Below are 24,337 nucleotides of genomic sequence, written 5' to 3'. Positions count from 1 at the left end.
TCCAAGGTCTTAGTGATACCCGGATGGCCAGAAACCTTATTATCATGAAACTCAGCTAGAACAGTGCTTCTCAGAAATTCCGTGATGAAGAGACGATCTGCAGGAGTGACTTTGGGAGCTTGCTGCTGAAGCTGGACTAGCTGTGTAAATAAATCCCGTGTGAGGCCAGCCCGGATGAAAGACGATGGGACTATGAAAGTATTAGCCGGGTGGTTATTGTGAACAGGAAGAAAACAACGTGACAGGGCATCGGCTTTTGTATTCTTGGAACCGGGCCTGAAGGTGATAATAAACCTGAAACGAGTAAAAAAGAGCGCCCAACGTGCCTGTCGAACATTAAGTCGTTTAGCTGATTCAATATACTGCAGGTTCTTGTGGTCAGTAAACACCGTAATGGTATGCCTTGCTCCTTCCAGCAAGTGCCTCCACTCCTCGAAAGCCCATTTAACTGCTAACAATTCTCGATTACCAACATCATAGTTGGATTCTGCTGAGGAGAATTTTCTGGACATGAAGGCACATGGGTGTAATTCATGAGACTCCGGGTCTTCCTGAGAAAGGATAGCCCCCACTCCAACCTCTGAGGCATCTACCTCGACAATAAAGGGGAGATCTGGGTTAGGGTGTCTGAGTACTGGAGCTGAGACAAAGGCCTGTTTTAAGGCCAGAAAGGCAGACCTGGCTTCAGGCGACCAATTGGAAGGGTCCGCCCCTTTTTTAGTCAAAGCCACAATAGGAGCAACCAAATCTGAGAAGGTATGGATAAAACGCCAATAGTAATTTGCAAACCTTAAAAAGCGCTGAATTGCTTTTAAGTTCGTGGGTTGTGCCCAATTTAGGATGGCCTGGAGTTTTTTTGGTTCCATGAAAAACCCCTTAGGAGAAATACTATACCCCAGGAAGGACACTTCTGTGATGTGGAAATCACATTTCTCCAGTTTGGCGTACAAATGATTTTCCCGTAACTTCTGAAGGACCAGTCGCACATGGGAAATATGTTGTTCAAAAACTCAGAGTAAATCAAAATGTTGTCTAAATAAACGACTACGAACTTTCCTAGAAAGTCACGAAGGACGTTGTTAATGAGATCTTGAAATACAGCAGGAGCATTAGACATCCCAAACGGCATCACCAGGTATTCATAATGTCCCGACTGTGTCCTGAAAGCAGTCTTCCACTCATCCCCAGATTTTATTCGGATGAGGTTGGAAGCACCTTTAAGATCGATCTTGGAAAAGATAACGGCAGTACGAAGCTGATCAAATAGTACTGAAATCAGTGGCAAGGGGTAGGTGTTTTTAACAGAAATTTTATTCAAAGCCCGATAATCAATACATGGTCTGAGCGACCCATCTTTTTTCTCAACAAAAAAGAACCCTGCACTCAATGGAGACTTCGAGAGCCTAATGAAGCCTTTTTTCAGGCTTTCCTGTACATAATCATTCATTGCCGTAGTTTCCGGCCCAGTCAGGGCATATAGTCTCCCTATAGGAAAAGAGGCACCGGGTATTAAGTCAATAGCGCAGTCATAGGACCAATGAGGGGGCAGAATATCCGCATTACCCTTGGATAAAACATCGGTAAAGTCCTTATATTCCAAAGGAATACGTTCTGGGGTTACTGCCGCAACCTGGATTTGACGCGAAATACATTCCTTTACACAAAAGGGACCCCATCCGGAAATCTCCCCAGACTGCCAGTCCTGGTGGGATTATGAAAGGCAAGCCATGGGTGACCCAAAACTACGGGGACAGCCGGACAATGGGTAAGGTAAAATTCTATTTTCTCCGAATGTAGGGCCCCCACTGTCAGTTGTACTGGAGGTGTGCGGGGAGTGATAACCCCATTAGAAAGCGGACCACCATCCAAGCCGTGCATGGTGATACATTTATTCAAAGGTTTTTGTGGAACGCCCAAAGCCTGAGCCCAACCAAGATCCATGAAATTTCCCGCAGCTCCACTGTCGACGAAGGCCGACACCATCGAACTGAGACTACCAAAGGAAATTTTTACAGGAACTAATAAGGAATCTTTTGAGGAGATCAATGCAGACCCAAGTGAACCCCCTCACTATTCACTTGGTCAGAGCGTTTCCCTGCTTATTTGGGCAATTATGCGCAATATTGCCCTTGCCACCACAATACAAGCAAAGACCAGAATTTAGCCTTCTGGTTCTTTCCTCTCGGGACAGCCAGGAGAGACTCATTTGCATGGGCTCTTCGACGTCCTCAGGGAAAATATACACACATGGACTAGGCCTGAAACTAGCTCCTCTTTCAGCCCTCCGCTCTCGGAGACGATGATCAATTTTAATAGCAAGCTCCATGAGTTTGTCTAAAGTCTCTTGAGCGGGGTACTGAAGGAGACTGTCTTTAATAACTTCAGACAAACGGAGGCAAAACTGACTGCGCAGGGCCGGGTCATTCCAGCCACAGTCGATCTACCAACGGCGAAACTCGGTACAATACGCCTAAGCTGGATTTTTCCCTTGCTTAAGTGCACGTAGGTGGCTCTCAGCCGATGCTTCTCTATCAGGGTCATCGTACAAAAGGCCTAGGGACTTAAAAAAGGCATCTACAGAAAGCAAGGCAACATCTTCGGCTTTTAGCCCAAAAGCCCAGGTTTGCGGATCGCCTTGTAGTAGTGACATCACAATCCCGACCCGTTGAGACTCAGTACCAGAGGATCGGTGCCTTAAATGAAAATAAAGCTTACAAGCTTCCTTGAAATTAAAAAAATCCTTTTGGTTACCTGAAAAATGGTCAGGAAGGTGCATCTTTGGTTCTGGAATCATACTCGGGGAGGCTCGCAATAGATCTTCCTGCAATCTCACTCAAAGAGTAAGATCCTGAACCATCTGAGTTAGTTCCTGAATCTGGTTGGCCAAAAGCTAGCTGGAATTTGGCCCTAATACTGTCGGATTCATGAGGCCAAATTTCAAGGCCCACCAAAAACAAAACTCTTTTTTTTTTCTTTTTTTTTATGGGCCGGTGATAATGTTACGTTCCTGATGCTCAGAACTAGAGAGATGTTGCGTGGTGAGTCCAGAGTATCAGGACGTGATACTGAAATAAGGGGTGGTACGGGAATAGCCCCTAGCACCCTACCTCCATTGTTTTACCCATGTGGTCAATTCACGCCTGAGTGACTATGGTTTCTTGGGCCCAGGGCAGCCGCGTTTGAAGGGCGGATTAGGTCTGCCCAACTCCGATGCCACCAGGTCTTAGAGTGAGACAAGGCATGAACCGAGACAGGATAATAACAAGGGGACCTCTAACTAAACAAACAGAAAGCTAGGGGCTACTAACTACCCTAAAACTAAACATATGTGCGGCACGCCGTCAAAGGAAAATAACAACAAAAGATACCACTGTCCACACCCCCACACGACACCGTCGTGTACCGGGGAGGACAGTGAAAAGCGGAAACCTCAGCAAAACCACCAATACAAAAATAAACACTAAGACTAAGCAGCCTAGGCCGCAACGCGCGGCAGAAGCCGCTACTCACGAAACCGGGCGAGAACCCTACCAAGCGAGAACCCCGAGATGACAGCAACAGGTTCACTTGGACAAGAAGGATTCCCAGAACCGGCTTAAGAACTCCAGGACTCAGGGGCACAGGGAACAGGATCGACCAGATACAGCTAACCAGGAACAGACGTTGCAAGGCAGGAACAGCATACAGGAAGCTATCACCGGCGGGGCTGCAGTGTGCTCGCTCCCATAAAAAGGCCATGATGGCCAATAACAAGAGGGCCAGCAAGACCAGCCACCAAACCCTAATTACCAGTTGCCGTGCAGCTGCCCTGCTATGGGCCCAGAGGCTGTGGACGCCCGGCGTCCTAGCATTGCCTGGGACCCGGCGGCTAGAGTACGCACGCCGTCCTGGCGTTGCTAGGCGCCGGGCAGGGAGGAAGGTGCAGCGGCCGTGAGCGTCGCTCGGAAGCAGACCAAGCGGCGCCACGCACCGCGGCACCTAACACTTACATAATTTGACTTACACTGTAGGTCATCATTTAACAGTTTATTAATTTTTTTTCATATAACTTTCGCCCCTCTTTATTATTTGCTTCTTTTACTCTTAACAGGTGTCCTGACACAGTGGAAACCTGCCGTATTTTTTGCCGTTATATTAAAAATAATCTCCTACAGTGCACTAAGCTAAGCGCCTCGAGTGTGCAGAACAAACACCTTGCCCATCTAGGAGTGGCTCTGCAGTCCCACTGCCCTAATGGCAGACACTGGAAGCACATCAAACACCAACATAGCTGTCAAGGCCTCAGTTATCCGCTTTGCAGCAGGATGACTGCTGTCATATTTCATCTTCCTCGCAAAGGACTGTTGGACAGTCATTTGCTTAGTTGAAGTAGTACAAGTGGTCTTACAACTTTCCTTCCCGGATGACAATCGACTCCCAGCAGCAACAACAGCAGCGGCAGCAGCAGGAGGAATTAATGTTACATTTAGAAAATGTACATATACACAGTGGGGGTAATTCCAAGTTGATCGCAGCAGGAATTTAGTTAGCAACTGGGCAAAACCATGTGCACTGCAGGGGAGGCAGATTTAACATGTGCAGAGAGAGTTAGATTTGGGTGGGGTGTGTTCAATCTGCAATCTAATTTGCAGTGTAAAAATAAAGCAGCCAGTATTTACCCTGCACAGAATTAAAATAACCCACCCAAATCTAACTCTCTCTGCACATGTTAAATCTGCCTCCCCTGCAGTACACATGGGGGGTAATTCCAAGTTCATCGCAGCAGGCAGATATAACATGTGCAGAGAGTTAGATTTTGGTGGGTTAAATTATTTCTGTGCAGGGTAAATACTGTCTTATTTTTACACTGCAAATTAGATTGCAGATTGAACACACCACACCCAAATCTAATCTCTCTGCACATGTTATATCTGCCTCCCCTGCAGAGCACATAGTTTTACCCAATTGCTAACAAAACTCCTGCTGCGATCAACTTGGAATTACTCCCAATGTACATATCTTTGGTAAAATTAAGATGCAAACTAAAGTTAGCAGTTACAGTATTTTCAATATTTTTTTCTAGTTCTGTAACTCCATATTCTTTTTTTCTCTAAATCTACACAATGTTCTAGGTTTCTGCTTCCCATTCACACAGGCTAATACATGAAGCCCCACCACCTGCTGTCATGAGTTATACAGGTCATGACTGGATGGGGTGGTCTGCCTGTATTGTCTGGCATCCATAGTCCTGTTTATGTTAGTCAACTGGAAATGTGAATTCTTAACCAAGTGGAAGAAAAGGATTTGAGAAGTATCACCTGTCCGGGGACAGCCTTCTGTATCATTATATCTAATACTAGAACACATTGGGGTAGATGTATGAAGCAGTGAAGAGAATGGAGAAGTGGCCAGTGGAGAAGTAACCCATTGTAACCAATCAGCTTAGAGATAACATTTATTAAGGGAATTCTATACAATTATACATTCAGATTGAGCTGCGCTCATCTGAGGTGGCTCCATGAAACGTGCACTCCCAGTGCGACTAGGTGATCTGTCCATCTAGTCACTCCAGGTGTGCACAGAGATGCTCCCATTCAGAGCATCTTTGTCCAGGTGCACGGACGGAGACACCCTCCATTCAAGTGACAGACGGGGATGCTCTCGGTGATAGGCATGCCCGGGCAGGCGTGCCTAGTCACAGACAGAGCCACGACTAGCATGGCTCCATCTTTAGCAAATAATTGATTGCCAATGGTAACTACCCCAATGTCTCAATTTTCCGCTATTTTTACTGCTCATACATCTCCCACATTGTCAGTCTAATTTTTATGTTGTATTTCAAAAACATAACTTTTTTGTAACTAATATCTTTGACTGCTATGATTAACTATTAATGCTGTATTTAAATAATCACCTTACATGTAATTCAGTGAGAATTTTTGTAAGATAATGGAAAATAATTTGTCAATTTTAAGGAGTTTTTTTTAATAGCCAATGAGGATATATGATTCATTTCTTGGTGGTTCAAACTAAATTTCATTTAGCAAGATAGTCTAAAAATGTTAATTTAAATTATTACTATATCTATATTTTAGATAATTACAAGTTTTGGTTGACGTTCCAGAAGTTATATATTACACAGTATCAGTAAATATCTTACATGGGATTTTACACTACACCTGAGGGGGGATTTCTGGTGTCTGACATGATCTACTAATGCTGTACTCACCCTTATAAGGAGATGGACAACACACCGCTGAATGATAAATCACTGCCATAGCAGGAAGGAGGAGATCATCCACAGACTGTGGGAAACCTCAGTGATTTCTATGGAGTATATTTACAATACTAAGGTGTGGGTTTTTAAGTGGCGATGTTGCCGATAGCAACCAACCAGATTCTAGAAATTTTCTTCTAGTAAGTGTTAGATAAATATAGGTAGATTCTGATTGGTTACTATTGGCAACATTGACACTTCTAAAAGTCAGCACTTTAGTAAATATACTGTATTCCTTTAGATCTGGATAAACATCCGACCTCTGCTAAATATAGAACTTAAAGAATTCAGTAAAATTAACAACCAATATATTTACTGTTATGTATTCTGAAATCTCTTCACATTATTTATTAGATAAATCAGTCTGTTGCAGCAAAGCAGATTTAAAAAAATTTATAAAGAGGAATTTTGTATTTTTTTAACTTAATTAGTACTTTAACTTTGTACACTATTTGCTTCTCTATTTAAATCTATTTGACCTTAAAAATGTGACTTGCTATGTAATAACACTATTAAGACATAGATAGGCTGCTATATAAAATAGGCACATATTGTATATTATTATTTTATCTTGATATCTTCCTGAAGCATGTACTAATGTTCTCTCCAGGGAATAAATTTACAAAAAAAAGTTTTGGCCAAGTTTTCCCAAGTATAAATAGGCTGGGGATCACTCGGCCACAGGAAATTGTTTATTTACTCAAACATGGAAATTTACTATGTATTACAGTATCGTGTTTTCTCATGGCATGTGGATTCATGATTTTTAAGCCATGTTTAAGCCCAGATCTTACTGACTTGACCTCTTTGCTGGTAAATGAGTTCTTGGTAGGTGAAACAGAACTCTCAGATGATCCAGAATAAACTGAATCTGTTCCACCAAACCTATTGACCACAGCTTTGCTGAAAGTCCCCAAGTTCTGCAGAATCAGATATCTAGATGCTATTAACTGGTCAGCCCACTTCCTAGCCTCTCCTCTGAAGGACATAAGAAGGAGAATCATCAACTCTGCATGTGAACAGTGGAGCTGCAGCTAGAGACTGCAATATCAGCTCATGAAACTGTCCCAGTTTACAGTAGAGGATGACTGGATCTGGATCATGGTCTTTAGGAGGAATTTGTGAATTGCCTGCAGAAATATTTGGCTGGGATGTCTCCTCAGATATAAGAGTGTCAATTGCCCCATCAATTGCTGCAGAAACAGAAATCTCTTCAAAAGACATGACATGAACCACCCCTTCTGGCATCACAGCTAGTATCTTCCCTTCTTGGGCCTCAGCTGTAATCTGTATTTCTGGGAACTCTGATCTACAGATGGGTCCATGTGTATCTTGACCTTTAATAGGATTAACCGAGACTGGGCAGTCGGACTTAATACTGTGATGTAATGACTTAATGCCCTGCTGTATTGTTGTCTGTGTTGTATTGCTGCTGAGAACAGTAGATGAAGGGTTTATGTTAATAAACCATGTTGTGCCTAGGTGCAGCAAACTAGCCAAGATAACCATGGACCCATCTATACCTCTCCTGAGGTCTTGGCTAGAATTTCCCATCTAGGGATCTTGACTAGAAATACCTCTCCAGAAGTCTCAAAAGGAAAACCAGATCTCAGCTGGAACAGTCACCTCTCCTGGAGTCATTACATCAGATACCTCTACTGAGGTCAAGGCATCGGATACTCCTCATGCGATCTGGTCATTGGCTGAGACATTGGCCTGCCTGCCCTCTTTGGGACAGACCATCATCTGAGGCATAAGCCTCCCCTCCTGGGTCTTCAGGACTAGATATGAAAGCAGAACCCTCTCCTAAGGTTACAGTACTTGACACAGAGACAGATTTCAGTTCTGCAGTGTATGAACTTGATATAAGAAAAGCTGCCCCTTCAGGGGCTTCGAGGCTTGACACGGAAACAGGTGCATCTCCTGGGGCTACAGGACTGGATGAAGCTCCAGGAAATTTAGTGTTTGACTACTCTCCTATTGCTGTAGGACAAGGGATTACCCTGGGTTTGAGGGATTTGGATACCCTCAGTTGGATCACAAATCTTAACCTGGGGTTTCGGGTCATAGGACCCAAGTTTTAGACCCTACCCTCTTTTTGGGAACCTTTGATACTCTCATTGGAAGTGAGGGAGTCTGGGATGACTACTTGAGGTGACTTGTCTTCCTGAAACTTGAGATTTTTTCCTGACCTGCAGAGGGAGCAGTCCTTAATAAAGTGTCTTGTGCTTTTAAAACACATGCAGATTGTCCTTCTATTGCTGGTGCCCAGACTCTGAAATCTTTGGATGCAAAAAACCCTGGATTCTCCTTTCAGTCAGTACAGAAGGAGTCACCCATGAACTAGGGGAACCTGAGCCCTACTGAGGTCATTTCTGCCTTAATAAATAGGGTGTCAACATTGATGGCATCCCAGGGATGTTTAGTCATTTCAGAAATGAGTCGACTTTTTTCTGAAAATGGTTTCAAAAACTGCTCTATTAGAGAATGCAGAATAAGTCAATTTTTGTTAACTTCTCTGTAGCAGAATGTTATTACATCAGCAGACATCCAAACACCTACACCTACAAAACACCACCCCTACAAACAGCCCACAGCAGAGGTATGTCTAAGCAGGCCCTTGGTGCTGGTAGCCTCAAGCAGTGACCTGTTTAATCTGTTGAAAAATAACAGCATAGTTATTTTGGTTACTTATATATTTTATTAAATAATTTATTGTGATTGTTATATTTGTGTACATCATTGAGTACTTTGTTACTAATGTGTAATGACATACTGTACTGTACATTATTATTTTTCTTAAGTGCAAACTTTTCATGAAGGTTTGATCTTTGCAAAAGTAAGGATTAATGTGAAATTTTTTTTGCAAATATTCTGTGCTTTTTGAGTAGAAAATCAATTTATTTAATTATCCTTCACAGTATTCATGGACTAGGTATATGTGTTTCCTTTATATATTGTTTATATTATTAACATATCAAAATGACTAACATTTCACAAAACATTTTTTTATTTCTCTAATCCTGATTAAAAACGATGGCCTGTGTATACTGTATACATTTATGAAAGTTCTATTTCAGTTTTACATTTCTAATTTTTTTTTATAAACATACAAAAAAACGACATATATATATATATATACATACATACATACATACATACATACATACATACATACATACACAGAGAACCCTGAACTTTCCTGATCACAAATGGGCCAATTAAAAATGTACCCTATTATACACACCATCATATCTCTCTCATACACCCATTATCTCTTTTAGTTTTAACCTGGGTAAGCTGCTGTTAAGGTGTGTCAGTTACTGTCTCAAGCAACAATTTGAATACAATTGTGTCAATGCAGAATATAAATACAAATTAATTATAAAACAATATTGACACATATCAGGACAAAGATTTAACAGAACAGACACTAAACAGACGCTCAGTTTTTTTTAAAGAATTTATGTTTATTTGATCTTTTTCTTCTGTAATTCACAGTGTTGTCATACTTTCACAAATTCTGTTATTTGTGGTTTTAATATTTCGCATACTAGCTAATTAGCAAAACGTTATAATACAATGTTACAATCATTTTAATGAGAATAATTCAAAGTTATAATTTAAAATATTTGTGCGCCAAAGATAGATACTTTCCTTTCTTTTCTTCCCTTTATCCCATACTATGATATGATCTGTGGTAACACCCCCTTGGAAACATGAACAATTGATGATATATATAAATTAGGTTTTTCTTTCTATTTTCTTTTCCTGTGCAACTAACCTCCCCCTCCCCTTTCCCCTTTCTTTCTTGTGGCCCATCTAGTAATGGCACTGCAGTTGCAGACATCATGGCACTTAGAAAAGCTAGTCCCCAAACAGCACATCATGCAAAGAAGTAAAAGAGGTGCATTGAGGTAGCTGTATGACTAAGCTAAGCGACTTAATTATGTGGCACAAACACCTGGCCCATCTAGGAGTGGGACTGCAGTGGCAGACATGATGGCACTTAAAAAAAACTAGGCTTAAAACAGCACATCATACAAAGAAGTAAAAGAGGTGCATTGAGGTAGCTGTATGACTAAGCTAAGTGACACAAGTGTGCGGAACAAACTCCTGGCCCATCTAGGAGTGGCACTGTAGTGGCAGACAGGATGGCACTTAAAAAAACTAGTCCCCAAACATCACATCATGCAAAGAAGTAAAAGAGGTGCAATGAGGTAGTTTTATGACTAAGCTAAGTGACACAAGTGTGCAGAACAAACACCTGGCTGAGATAGGAGTGGCACTGCAGTAGCAGACATGATGGCACTTAAAATAACTAGTCCCCAAACAGCACATCATACAAAGAAGTAAAAGAGGTGCAATGAGGTAGCTGTATGACTAAGCTAAGCGCCTCGAGTGTGCAGAACAAACACCTGGCCCATCTAGGAGTGGCACTGCAGTCCCACTGCCCTAATGGCAGATACTGGAAGCACATTAAACACCAACATAGCTGTCAAGGCCTCAATTATCTGTTTTGCAACAGGAGGACTGCTGTCATATTTCATCTTCCTCGCAATGGACAGTTGGACAGTCATTTGTTTAGTTGAAGTAGTACAAGTGGTCTTCCAACTTCCCCTCCCAGATGACGATCGACTCCCAGCAACAACAACAGCAGCGGAAGCAGCAGCAGTAGGAGAAAGTGATTTTGGATCTTTACCTATTTTATCCTCTAAAATTTTGTTCTCCATTATTTTTCCGGAGTTATATAACCAAATGCAGCACAGGAGAGAGTACCTCTACACTACATAGGGCAAACCCTGTAAGAAATATTTGAATTAAATATTAATAACCCCTTTATTTAGAGTTAATAATATACAGCGCAGGACAGCACCACTGAACTTATATGGCAGCACCACTGGACTGGACTTATATGGCACCACCACTAAAGTAGTACCACTGGACTTATACGGCAGTAACACTGGACACATACACCAGTATCACTAGAATTATATGGCCGTACCACTACACTTATATGGCAGTACCACTGGACTGGATTTATACAGTTACACTGGACATATGGCAGCAGAGGACACCACCACTGTAACTGGACTGATGCAGCATAAGACACTACACTGGACTGAGCAGCACAAGACAGCGCTGGAATCGCCACACCACTTTCCCGCACAGACAATGAGGACAAAGACAAGTCCTCTTGATACACTCTCCAATTCCAGAGTTAAAATGGCAGCAACGCACAGTTCCTTATATGGAATCCAAAACCCGTGAGAATCCGACAGTGGGATGATGATGTTTTGCCTTGTTCTTGTTTCCGAGTCAGGCAGCAAGTCCTGAGCCGGACTCGGATCCTTGCTCGGGACGTGATGTTTGGTTGGGTTTGGTTCTCTGAAAACTGAACCCACTCATCACTAACAAAAATGCACCTTACGTTCACAGCATGGCAGTCACAATGGATCGCATTAGCAGATATCTGTCCAAGATAACTACATGGATATGTGTAGAGGAATGAAGAAAAAGAGCAGAAGAAAGAAGATCAGCAGAGAGAGAGGCAGCACTTGCACAAAAGCTCCAAGCACCTGGCAGTACAGATGTTGGCCATGGAACAAAAGCTCCAGGACCTGGCTGTGTAGATAAATAGGTACCAGGGCCCAGTACCCAATAACAACAATCCACAGAGGAACCAGGGCTAAGTACCCAGTCACAATCACAGGAAAAGCCTAGGAAAAAAAAAATGCAATCCCCATTTGGCATGAGGGAGTTAGACATTCTGGTCCCCCAGGTAATGGAGAATATCCACCATTGGCTCAAAAACATGGGGGCTGCATCTGGCATAAAATCCCTGATGTGGTGAAGGTGGAGACGCCCATCATCCGCACTTCACAAGAGGTGAAAAGAAGGAATGCATTAATGGTTCTAATGGGCTTTTCTTGCTTCTGTGATTATTTACTAAGTGACAAGTTTTTGTGTGCATATGCATACTGCAAATCTCTTGAGGACAGTGTGCATGGGTACAAGGACAAGTAGGCTTAACTCATCTACTCTAAGGGTTGTGCTTTGGTTTGGTTAGAAATAGATTAAACATTGGTAGATATATTGGTTATATATTTTTTTCAAATGTAAAAAAGTTTGACAAAACATTAGAGAATGTACCAGGAGCTTGTAAATAATGTTTTGATAATACTTTATAAACATATGTTGAATGTGCGTCCTCAATATTGTAACTTATTTTAGATGGCTGACTTTAATTGCCGGCTGAAGGGGAACATGGCTGCCCAGTGGCAGCATGCGAGGGGGACAGGTGGTGGGTGTTTTCCTGAGAGTACAGTATGTAGCAAGGGCGTTTCTAGAAAGGAGGAGGTCCATGTGTAGGTTCCAGCTGGCCTCCTCCTCTCTAGCCGGCAGCATTGTGTAGACTCTGGGCACTAAGATCCCTAGGGTACTCTAGTACTGTTCCAAAGTCTACATCGCATGCGCTGATCTCCGGGAAAATGGCACGGTGGCCATTTCCCCAATGATTTACCTTCTGTGCATGTGCAAAACACCGGAAAAATGGAGCCGCGCCATTTTCCTAGTGATTTTGACAGCAGCGCTGCTGCACTGTGGGATTTCGGAGGATAAGTATTTTTATTAATGGGTGCAGGGTGTGCGGTGTGGTCCCCCTGAACCTCCGTGGGCCCATGTGCACCGCACACATTGCACCCATTATAGATACGCCAGTGGTTTGTAGCACACCACCATGGAGTAGCAGGCCTTGAGGTGCATGGATGAAGAAGAGGTGGCAGGCATGTCCAAGATGGACACAGACATGCCCGCCCTTGAGGCTCTGTATGCTGAGCCAGGTAATTATGATAGTAAGATGAAACACAAGTTTATGGACATGCAAAATAGCAATGCTACTTTCTGTTTATTTTTCTATACATTTTAAGAACAGGAGGTGCAGCTCACACAGCCTGGGAAGGGGAACTCCGATTCACTGTCTGAGGGTGGGCCTGACTCACCACCACACATTGAAGAAACTGCTGCCCCCACCAACCATACAGGAGCTTCTGTTGGCGATACAAGAGCAAGGCCAAAGAACAGAGGAATTCCCAAACAGATGCTCCTGGAGCTCACCTCAACTATCAGGCCACGCATGCGTGAAGTAGCCTCCTTTCTGGCTCTTAATGCCTAAGGCATGCAGTAGATCGCATCCCTCCAGGCTCAAACTCTCAGGCCCATCACCTTGCCTGCACCATCCCATAGCCCTAGCCAAGATCAAAATACCTCTGGCCAGAGCACTGGTAGATCTACTTGCAGAATCCGTTCACCTGAAGTCCCCCTTCATCCAGAATAAAAAAAGGTGTTGTTAAAATGTGTTGCCACATTGCCACAAGTTGTTTGCCCCATTGCTTGAGGGATTAGAATGTGCAGATCGCATTGTGTGCAGTGTGAGGGAATTTCTTTGTAGATGTGTATAAATTCCGCCTGTAGCCCAAGCCATACACACCCACTGCACACCCAACTTCACGCCCCTCTTCTCAGGGCTGCAAAGCCACAACCCCCACACTGCCCCAGGCATGCCTCTATATTGTTGCCTGTGTGCGTTCACATTTTTTTGTATGTCTGCACATTTTTCGCACATCGCATCCTGGCACATGCGCAATGATTGTAAGCTAAAAGTTGCCTCTTACATTTTTATTTGCAGCAGTGATCAGGTCTGAATTAGGCCCTATATGTGCTCAATATGAAAGCTAGATAAGCTTGTATTAACCCATTAACTATATACATATACGCATGCATGTTCATAACAAGAAAGCCAAATTAGCTTGCATGCTATACAAGGACATACTTCAGCTAAGAATTTGCCCTGACATTTCTAAGTCTTTGCACACGTCACATGGAGGGCGAATGGACACAGTGCATGGGGCTTGCTGCGAATCAGGGGGCATGTACTCATGACTTGAAACAGACACTTCAGGGTGCGTGCGGGCAGGAGCGTGCAGCAGAGCTCAAGGGGTGTGCTGTGAATCAGAGGGGTATGGACTCATTGTACACCTCAATTTTCTTGGATACGCACACTTCGGGCAAGGGGCAGCCAAACCAAACAGCCTGAGGTTGAATGGGTAGTTCGGCCCTGATGCTATTATCCCTTTATATGCTTGCAAGAAAAAACCTAGTGGATATTAAGTATCCAAGATTAATGTTGAAAATAATATAGCAGCTAATGAAATAAATTTACCTTGATTTTATTTTTTTTCTGTTTATTAGGAGACCACAATACAGCATAATGATACAATCTGCCAAAATCTGAAGAGATAATGGTCCTAATTCAGACCTGGTTGCAGGCAGGCTATATTTTGCACTGCTGCGACCAGGTAATCGCTGACTACAGGGGAGGGGGTAAACACTGCGCAGGGGTGCGATTGGCTGTGCAGCGAGCTGCACATACAAAACTTTGTGCAGCTTCTGCACCATCCAGGACTTACTCAGCCACTGCGATGATCCTGGATAGAGCTGACGTCAGCAAACCTCCTTGGAAATGGCTGGGCATGCCGGTGTTTTCCTGGTCACTCCTCGAAAACGGTGAGTTGCCGCCCATGAACGCCTTTTACCTGTTAATCTTCTTGCATTCAGCACTGCAAATGCTTTTTTTGTTCCATCCGTTGCTGCCCGGCGATGGCCATCGCCGGCGGCAGACATGCCTGAACATTGTGCACCATTTGCTTGCGCTGTTCATACCCGATCGGGTACGGCAAGCAACTGTTTAGTATTGAATGAAACATTTCTGCCAAAATATGAAAAGCAATCTATTTTAACAATTTTGTTTAGAAATAAAGAAGAGGAAGAATAAAAATAGAGGTGCTTTTTAATTGTTTTTATAAATATTTTATTATTATTATTATATGAGTTGATGTACCAACCAGTGTGAACTAATTCATAATATTGCATGTTTTTCTATTTTTTTTAGCAATAAACTGTTTTCTAGCACTTATTTTCTCTTTGATTCTTTCACTGTTCTCTCCTTTCAAATCAACTTCACAAAATAGTATGCCGCTCTCCCACTTCTTCCAATCCAGTCTACTGATGATCTCTCTCCCCTTTCTGATTCTTGACTCATTACTCTCTTCTCTTTATATCAACCTTTTTGATAAAAACATTGCCCACCCTGCAAACCAGAAATATCACCAAACTCTTTTTTTCTCTCGCCCTCTTTCTTGTGTATTCTGTAATGCCAGAGTGATGTGCAACAAACATACCGTAGCTTAAGTCCATGATTAATTATATCTCTTTTCTTAACTTCTTTGTAATTTTGTCCATTTCCTATTATCCCTGACCTGACAACCAACAAACTGATGATTCTTTACTCCCATCTACATCTTCCAGGTTATTTGCCCTGAATCTTCCCTCTCATCCTCATTTGATGTCCATCCTAGCAGCCTCTTCCACCCAGTCAACATTTGCATAACTAAACCAGTCTATGAATTCCTTGATAATTTTGCTCTTCTAACCTTCCCTCTCTCATCTTGTGGACTTTAACATCCCAACTGACAATCATTCTGAACCTACCTGTCTCCAAATGTCACTTTTTTAAATTCTGAATTGGTCAATAGTAAGTCAGGGAATCTCCTCACTCATCCATGTTAATGTGCTTTTTCTGGCTATAAAAATTCACTTTTCCTCTGTCTGACCTCATTCTCCTCTCCTATACCATCTTTCCACCCTCTCCCTTCCATCCTTCTCTAAAAAAGCCCTGACTAGGAGTAGCTTCAACAATATTGAACTTACCATATTGATATTCTTTCTGCCCCAAAGAGGCCATATTATTCTTTCATTATGCATTTCCCTTGATCTAGATATAACTATCGTGGTTGCTGATATTAACCATTGTTGGTTCAACTCTGACAAACTTTACTTACCTGCTATCAGGAACAAACTGTCCCACAGTGAAACCCCTGATGGGGCCCACTGCTAGAGGTCCTACTCCCTCCTCTAACAAAGAAAATTATAAACATCACCTCTGTGCTAATCAAATAAATATACAAGGAGTAAAAATAGTGTGGAATATGGATAGTCTATAATCCACAATCTTAGCATAAGTTCTGATACACATATTCCTTTTCTTAGATCCTTTTTCTGACAGGAGTAAATCGGGACGTAAAATGGCTGGAATGCGTACCGTACTCACATAATAACGTGGTGTTGGTGTAAGGGCCAGGACTACTAGTGATTAACTTGGATGGTATAACCTGAGGTGAGAAAGTCTGGACTTTTACATTTTTCACTCATCTCTGCTTATCCATTTCCCATTGTTATGATCAGGGGTCCATAGCATTTTTTTTCTTTGTTTTATACATTTTATTAAATAAAATCCTTTTTTTGTGAAACCCTGATACCCAATTTTTTTTTCTGTATGCATACCCCTATTCATTGAGAGGAACAGAATCACAGATTGGAACAAAGAACTTCCAGAACTCCCATAAAGATACCTTTATGAGCCGGTCTCTGCACATTCCAGTGTGAGTTTGTACGCCCACTACTTTCATTATTTGTCTCACTCATGTTTTGATGATCCTCATTGGGGAGTACGGGATTAAGAATAGTGAACCACAAGTCAAGTTAAAGATACCTTTATGTGTGTCCACCCCCCCCATATGGATGTGAGTATGGTACGCACTCTAGTATAAATAGAATAAGGGGAGTAGGAGTCTAGTCATTTAAAATCCACATTTATAAGACAAAATTACTACACTATCAGTTGTCCTTCTGCTCTTTTCCCATCCTTGAGGAGAAGAATTTATCAAGATTTTCGTCTAAAGAAGGGAGGAGGAAGAAAGAATATGGAAAACACCACATTATTGCGTGAGTATGGTACACATTCCAGCCATTTTACATCCCGATTAACTCCTATCAGAAAAAGGATCTAAGAAAAGGAATAGGTGTATCAGAACTTATCCTAAGATTGTGGATTATAGACTATCCATATCCCACACTATTTTTACTCCTTGTATATTTATTTGATTAGTACAGAGGTGATTTTTATACTTTTCTTTGTTGTATGCATTATGGTTTTTGAGAGACTACTTATAGACATCCCCATTGCAGCTCTCAGTTATCTATCACCCTTTTTTTCTTGATTCTACACCCTCCTCTGTTACTCAGGTTCTAGACTGTGCAATTGTTATACATTGTGCATAGGATACTTTATCCTGCACAGGACTATAGTGCATTGCTGTTATTATTCTGGTATATTATGCATACACTAGCAGTATTTACTGTATATATTTATCAATGGGACCAGTACATGCAATTGCTAATGGTTAGCGAGGCCTCTATTGTGATTGGAAACACCCTCTTTGGAGGCTGGCCACACCCCTAATCATGGGTCACTACCACGCCATTCCCCCAGTGGGCCTGTCATGCCCCAGTCCAACATTGCTTACTATCTTTGCAATGTTCCTCTGCCACTAAATTACAGTCAATGTTGTCACAGTGTTTTCTGCCACTACAAACTCTTGCTCTCATCAAATAGTTCTGCCATGTCAACCTTAACTTCCCTGTCAGCTTTTCTGTCTCCCCTCCCCCTCCCCCCACCTCTTGTTCTGTTCTTGACTTTCAACACACTTCACCTCCAAAATCCAGGTGCTTCTTCAGACGTGAACGCAATTGTTGCATCCACTACATCTTTGTATGCAGCTGCTGTGTGACAACATGTTAACTCCTCAGGAAGCATCTTGTGTAAAAATATGCCTCCTGTTGTCAGTTGAAAATGCAAGTGATCTAGGTTCTGGGATACAATGTGTTAACTATGGAGAATGACTCATTTCAAAAAGGATAAGCATTTATTTAAGTAACAGCAATTAAAACATGCAAGTAACAAGTTATGCAAAGTTACAATAATAACAAGAACAAATTAGAATACATAGCTCTTATCTCAGATGTTTCAAGTTATGTCCCAGATGATGGTAATCGATTAAGTAGTTTAAATAATGAAGATCAGTTGATTCTCCAGAGTACTGTCTAATAGCTTTGTCGCAAGTTAAAAGCTGGAGGGGATTTGTAGAAGGCTATATCCACTGCAGATAAAACTACGTTCGAACAGAACTGATCTGCTATGTGTACTGTAAGTTTCTAGGCTTTATAGCCCTTCTGTAAGATTACTTCCGGTGTCTTAACAGATATTACTTTCTGGGTTTCAGACCATTTTAACCTCATCCTCTTCCACCTGTATTTCTACAGTGGGAGTGTGGTTTTATTCCTGCACTCTACACTACAAGCCTCACCCTCTTTCAAACACAACCTTTCACCAGACTGCTAAGTCTGAGGGTCACACCTCTTTTATTTGCATTCACAAAATCTTTGCTTTCTTTGTTGGTGTTGCCCAACGTCTTGTCTTTAAGACACTCCATTCCATCTGCCTTTGTGACAATGTCTTCTGTTAAAGCTCCTACCTAACCAACTGCTTCTTTTCTGTTTTCCCCATGAATCTACTTTCCCCTTTATCACTTAACAATATAGGTTACCCAAGTATCTGTTTATGGCCCTCTACTCTTCTCCATCTACACCTCTTCAATTGATGATCTCTTCAGCTTTTTTGGCTTCCAATATGACCTGTTCAATGATGACACCTAAATGTATCTCTCTTCCTTTCAACTCTGCCCTTTCTCATGTTTAATGTTTCAATTGTCTTTTGGGCAACCTGAAAATCAAAATGTCCATCCCCTCATCTCCCTGTCCTTTAAAGGTGATATAATCTCCTCTGTCTCTTAATGTACTGTGTGTGAATAATCCTTAATGCCTCCATTTCCTTTATTCCCCACACTGAGACCTTTCTTGTTCCTGTAGAATTCACTTCGGCCAATGCACCAGAATGTTGTCCATTATCTCCTTGATAATAACTAAAACTCTTATTTTCTCACTCGCCATGTCTGGCTTCAATTACCGTAACTGCTTTCTTTCTAGCCATACTATATCACTCTATCAATATATTTTACATGCCCAAATAATTGTTCTCTCTTGCCACTCTGATTCAGTCTACCCTCTCTGCCAATCACTACACTGGTTCTATGTCACCTACAGTACATTGCAAGTTCCATCTCCTTCTCCTGATCTACAAAACACTAAGCCACTCCTTTGTCCTCATACACCCACCATGACCAGCGATTTGATGGATTCCCAGTTTTATTTTTCCATTAAAGTGTTTATCTAAAGTAGCAAATTACAGTAGCATATCTTAATAAAAATCACAAGGCATGGTATATATCCTAATTTAGTCATACGGCTCATATGGGGTGGAAACATCTGTAACTTATTGCCACCTACACTGGTCTCCAAGGCTTCAAGCTATCAGAATAAATCTCTACTGTCATTCCTGTTATCCTCCAGTCTTTGATACCATTTCAATTCTCCACATAGTTCCACACTAAGTCTGTCTGCCTCTTCCCTATGGAATGTAAGCTGTCATGAGCAGGTACCTACCTAACACTTCATCTCTGCCTGACTATTTCTCAAATGAATGCTCTGGCATACAGATGTGACCATGTTCATCTTTACTTTCTGCATGGTGCGCTGGTTTGTGATTATTTGCAGATGGCGATCGCTCCTTTAATTCCTATTGGAATTAAAGGAGCTGATGGAGCAATTGCTGGCATCAATAGTCAAAGCCCAGTGTGCCATGCAGAAAGACATCTTGCAGCATTCTACATCTCAGCAATGATGAGCATGGCTACAGCTGTACCTCAAGTGAGTAATACTTATCCATTTTACTCACATTATTGTCAATAGTTGGTTCTGCAATCTTATATATTATTTATACTACAATAGATGGCCTGATTAAGGGAGGGGTGATGGGTGCAGTTGCCCAGGGGCCCCCACACATAGCTGTTTGCAGCTGAGTAGTTGTCACTCAGCTTCTCAGGGAGCAGTTTCCACCATAGCTATGTGTACCAGATGCAGTACACAGATGTGGAAGAATAAGCAGGAGGAGAGGGGTGTTAGGTGCCACCGCCAGCTGCTGTGTGTGTTTTGCAGCCTCTCCCTCCTCTGGTGCTCCACTTTCCGCTCTCACATTTCCGCTCCTTACAGCAGTGTGCTGCATCCTCTCCATCCTCTGGTTCTCTGGTGCTGCTCCCACATCACCACTTGCTGCAACAGAGGTCAGACCTAGGGCCCCCACACACAGCAGATGCATGCTGTCCTGTCTAAGCAAAGAGGGGGCTTTCAGTGTGTGTGTGAGATTCAAGGTGGAATAGGGGGTGCTCAGGGGTGGTTTTCAGCTGTTTTAATAGCATGGACCCTCCCTACCTTGTTGCCCCTCAGGCGCCACCAGCCTTAATCTGGCTCTGATACTGTACATCAATTTATTTTTGTCTGGTTATTGTACAATGTTATAGTTTTGAATTACATATAATATGTGTTGTCTGCATAATGTCTGCTCAGTGTATTCTGTGCTCTCCCCATTGTGCAGCACTGAGGACCATTGTGGCTCCTTATAAATAACATACATAAATAAAAATAATAATGACATAAACTGCTGTAATCAATCATATATGTAATTCATCTTCCAAGTGTACTAGAAACTGTTACAGCAGAATATATGTAAATGACATGTCTAATCTGTAATAATAGTAAATCCTATAATACGATTCAGACAGATAACTGACCATAACATCTTATATATTAGAAATAAGTTGCAGATTGATCATATTGCAGAGTGTGAGACCAGGGGAAGCATCTATACTTGATAAAAGTGATCAGAACTGTTGTGCAGGAGGGTTGTGGATTATACACAGCAACATGAATGCTGAAATATGTTATCAATAATTAGGCAATAAGCAAGTTGTAGAAATGATTATGAATGATCTGCTGTGTACAATGAAACACCAAAAAATCAAGTTCTAGGACTTATAGAATTTAACCCATTTACTGTATATTTTAATAGGTTCAAATTCTCATGCGCATAATCCAACAATATTTTTATTACATTTTATTTATTTTGTGCCGCAAAATGTATACCCCGCTCTACAGAATACACTTACAAAACGTTTCTCATTAACAGGGCATTACAGTAGGTTTTAAATACACCACACAAAGGAACGCCATAATATAAGTGTAAATACAAGTTTACACCATACTGTAAAGGACAGGTTATTAGGGCATGGATATGGCAACTCATTGAAGATAGCTGGAGGCAAAGGTGGGAGTCAATGCAGTGCAGTGATCCTGTACCCAGCATATGGGCGAGCTACAAGAATCAGAGTGGCTGTAGGAAGGAGACAAGGACATGGAATACGGGTGAGACAAAGTATACTAAGGAAGAACAAGAAGGAGGAGCTTACACTCTAAAGTGAAGGAAAGAACAGTTGGATGGTGACCAGAGAAATATATATTGTGCAGGGCTGGAGAATCAAATAATCAGGAAGGATGAAATGCTTTAATACAAAGTTATATCCATCACTATTAATATATTGCCTTGATGTGGGGAGTGAAGGTGAGAGTGAATATTAGGATGACAAAGCGGCAACAGACTTGAGGGACATAATATGTGGTCATGTTATCACTGGAGGATGAGGGCATATCAGCATATTATAATATCCCTAAGATAAATGTAAAAAATAGCAAATGTTCTTGCAATTAAAAAGAAATAATATTCAAATTAAATTATTTATATAAAAAACCTGAATCATATTTTATATTTTATTGCATGTACAAGATCCCCACATCCCGGTGCAATGACAGATGTCTTCCTGGATACAGAAAAGCTTTTAATGGAGGATTTCATGTCTGCTGCTATGACTGTGTCCCATGTTCTGAGGGAGAATTTTGTAATACAACAGGTAGGAATGTGTTACAGTATACACATTTGACAAATTAACATATGAGAGTAAGGATTTAAAATATACATACTGTCTAATTGTTTTATAACAAACAAAAGAACTGACCCACCAAGATTATGTGTATGGTTTTATATTACATTTTAGATTGTGAGATCTGCTATAGTTGTCCTGATGAAGAGTGGCCGGATGAGAGAAGAGTGAGATGTGTACCCAAAATATATGACTTTCTGTCCTATGAAAAGGACATTGTGGTGCAAATATCTGCAGTAACAGCTTCATCTTTCTCTGCCATAACATTATTTATATTAGGGAACTTTATTTATTACTGGAACACCCCAATTGTGAAAGCCAATAACCGGGCTGTAAGCTTCATTCTCCTGATTTCCATCTTGCTGAGCTTCCTCTGTGTGTTCTTGTTCCTCGGACGACCGGTGGATATAACCTGCAGACTCCGACAGATGTCTTTTGGGATCTTCTTCTCCACAGCTGTCTCTTCTGTATTAGCCAAGACTGTCACTGTCTTCATTGCTTTCAAAGCCACCAAACCCGGCAGTTCCTGGAGGAAGTGGGTAACACTCAAAATATCTAATTATGTGGTCATTGTGTGCTCCTCTGTCCAAGTTCTGATCTGTGGTATCTGGATGACTGTTTATTCTCCCTACCAAGAGTATGACCATCACTCCTATAAGGGAATGATCATCGTTCAGTGTAATGAGGGGTCAGTGATTGGGTTATACTCTATGTTGAGTTACATAGGGATCCTGGCATCTGTGAACTTTGTTCTGGCTTTCATGGTGCGGACATTACCGGACAGCTTCAATGAGGCCAAGTACATCACCTTCAGCATGCTGGTGCTCTGCAGTGTCTGGATTGCAATGATCCCGGCCTATCTGAGCACCAAAGGGAAGTACATGGTGGCTGTGGAGATATTTGCCATTCTGAGCTCATGTGCTGGTGTTCTGGGCTGTATATTTTTCCCAAAGCTGTATATTCTGCTTATAAAACCTGAATTTAACTCTAGAAAAACAATGCTGGTGAAAAACACTATATAAACCATCAGATACTGTACTTTACCATTATACTATACAAATATTGTTGTTTTCCTTAAATTTTGCTTAATTATAAGGCTTTGCATTAAAAATGGTTTATGTAAATAAGTATAGGAAGATCTGGATTTAGTGACATGGACAAAGGAAAAGGATGTATACTGTATATATATATATATATATATATATATACTGTGTGTATATATATATATATATATATATATATATATGTATATATATATACACAAAAAGTATCCCAGTGTGCTAGTGTATACAATACTGTGAATTCAGCACAAAAACAATTCTGGGTGATTTACACCATGACGGTCAGTCAAATCATTCAGTAGTGTACGGATCTTACTTATGGAGAGATCAATACAGAATATCCTGAAAAGAACCCCCTCACCAAAGAAATATCACCTGAAAATAGACAGCCATTAGTACTCAATTTTTGCTATTCAGAATATCATTTATTCACTACATATAAAAATAGTATGCAATTCATACATGTACAATATAAAATATGTATAATACAACACCAATCTTTACTTGTTCATGTCAGTATTGAGGAGTTGGAATACAGTACACCCTCACCTTGATAGGTGTGAGTTTAGGATGAAATTCTCATATACACATACACGATCAATGCAGATTGGTGAACGTTTCGTCTCAATGGCTTCATCAGGGGCAAAAGTCTTTAAAGAGTGAAAAAATAATTCCTAATTTAGAGTTGGAAATTTAAGAAGTGGATATAAAAGGGAACTCAGCAATGTTTAGATTACATACCAAGTTTGAACATGAATACTTGTGATAAGGAATTTATGAGGAAGTTAATTCTTCAGATAAAAAAGGGAATTCAAAATCTACTACATGTAAATGCAAATTAGTCATATGGAGCTAAACTCTAAATTTTAATGAATAAATATATAGCGTACATACCAATACTAAACTTGCATGTTTCTTTAGAGTCTGTGACAGAAATTTTATCAAACGAAGATAAAAAGCGACATCATAATATGTCCTAAAATGGTCAATTAATGTTCAAATAAATATTGGGGCCAAAGTCTCATATGGTACACTATCTGAATTGTTATTGGGAACTAAAAATTCAATATCATATTATAGTCCAACTTCAGACAAAACTCAAATGTATCCAATAGTCCCAGAGCCGGCCATAGGCATAGGCAAACTAGGTAATGGCCTAGGGCATTTAATATGCC

At 41.2% G+C, this 24,337-nt stretch overlaps 1 protein-coding gene across 1 annotated transcript; it reads left to right on the top strand.

The window, feature by feature from the left end:
* Window positions 1-13,019: 13,019 nt before the first annotated feature.
* Window positions 13,020-23,123, top strand: LOC135052876 (vomeronasal type-2 receptor 26-like). Its single transcript, XM_063957451.1, has 5 exons — window positions 13,020-13,098; window positions 13,186-13,400; window positions 19,826-19,978; window positions 21,948-22,071; window positions 22,216-23,123. Exons 1-5 carry the CDS (start codon window positions 13,020-13,022, stop codon window positions 23,121-23,123), a joined length of 1,479 nt encoding a protein of 492 aa, XP_063813521.1.
* Window positions 23,124-24,337: the final 1,214 nt, after the last annotated feature.

The sequence above is a fragment of the Pseudophryne corroboree genome, chromosome 1 (genome assembly GCF_028390025.1).
Source record: "Pseudophryne corroboree isolate aPseCor3 chromosome 1, aPseCor3.hap2, whole genome shotgun sequence".
NCBI lineage: Eukaryota > Metazoa > Chordata > Amphibia > Anura > Myobatrachidae > Pseudophryne > Pseudophryne corroboree.
The sequence above is the reverse complement of the archived record's forward strand: the minus strand, read 5'-3'. Positions and strand labels throughout refer to the sequence as shown.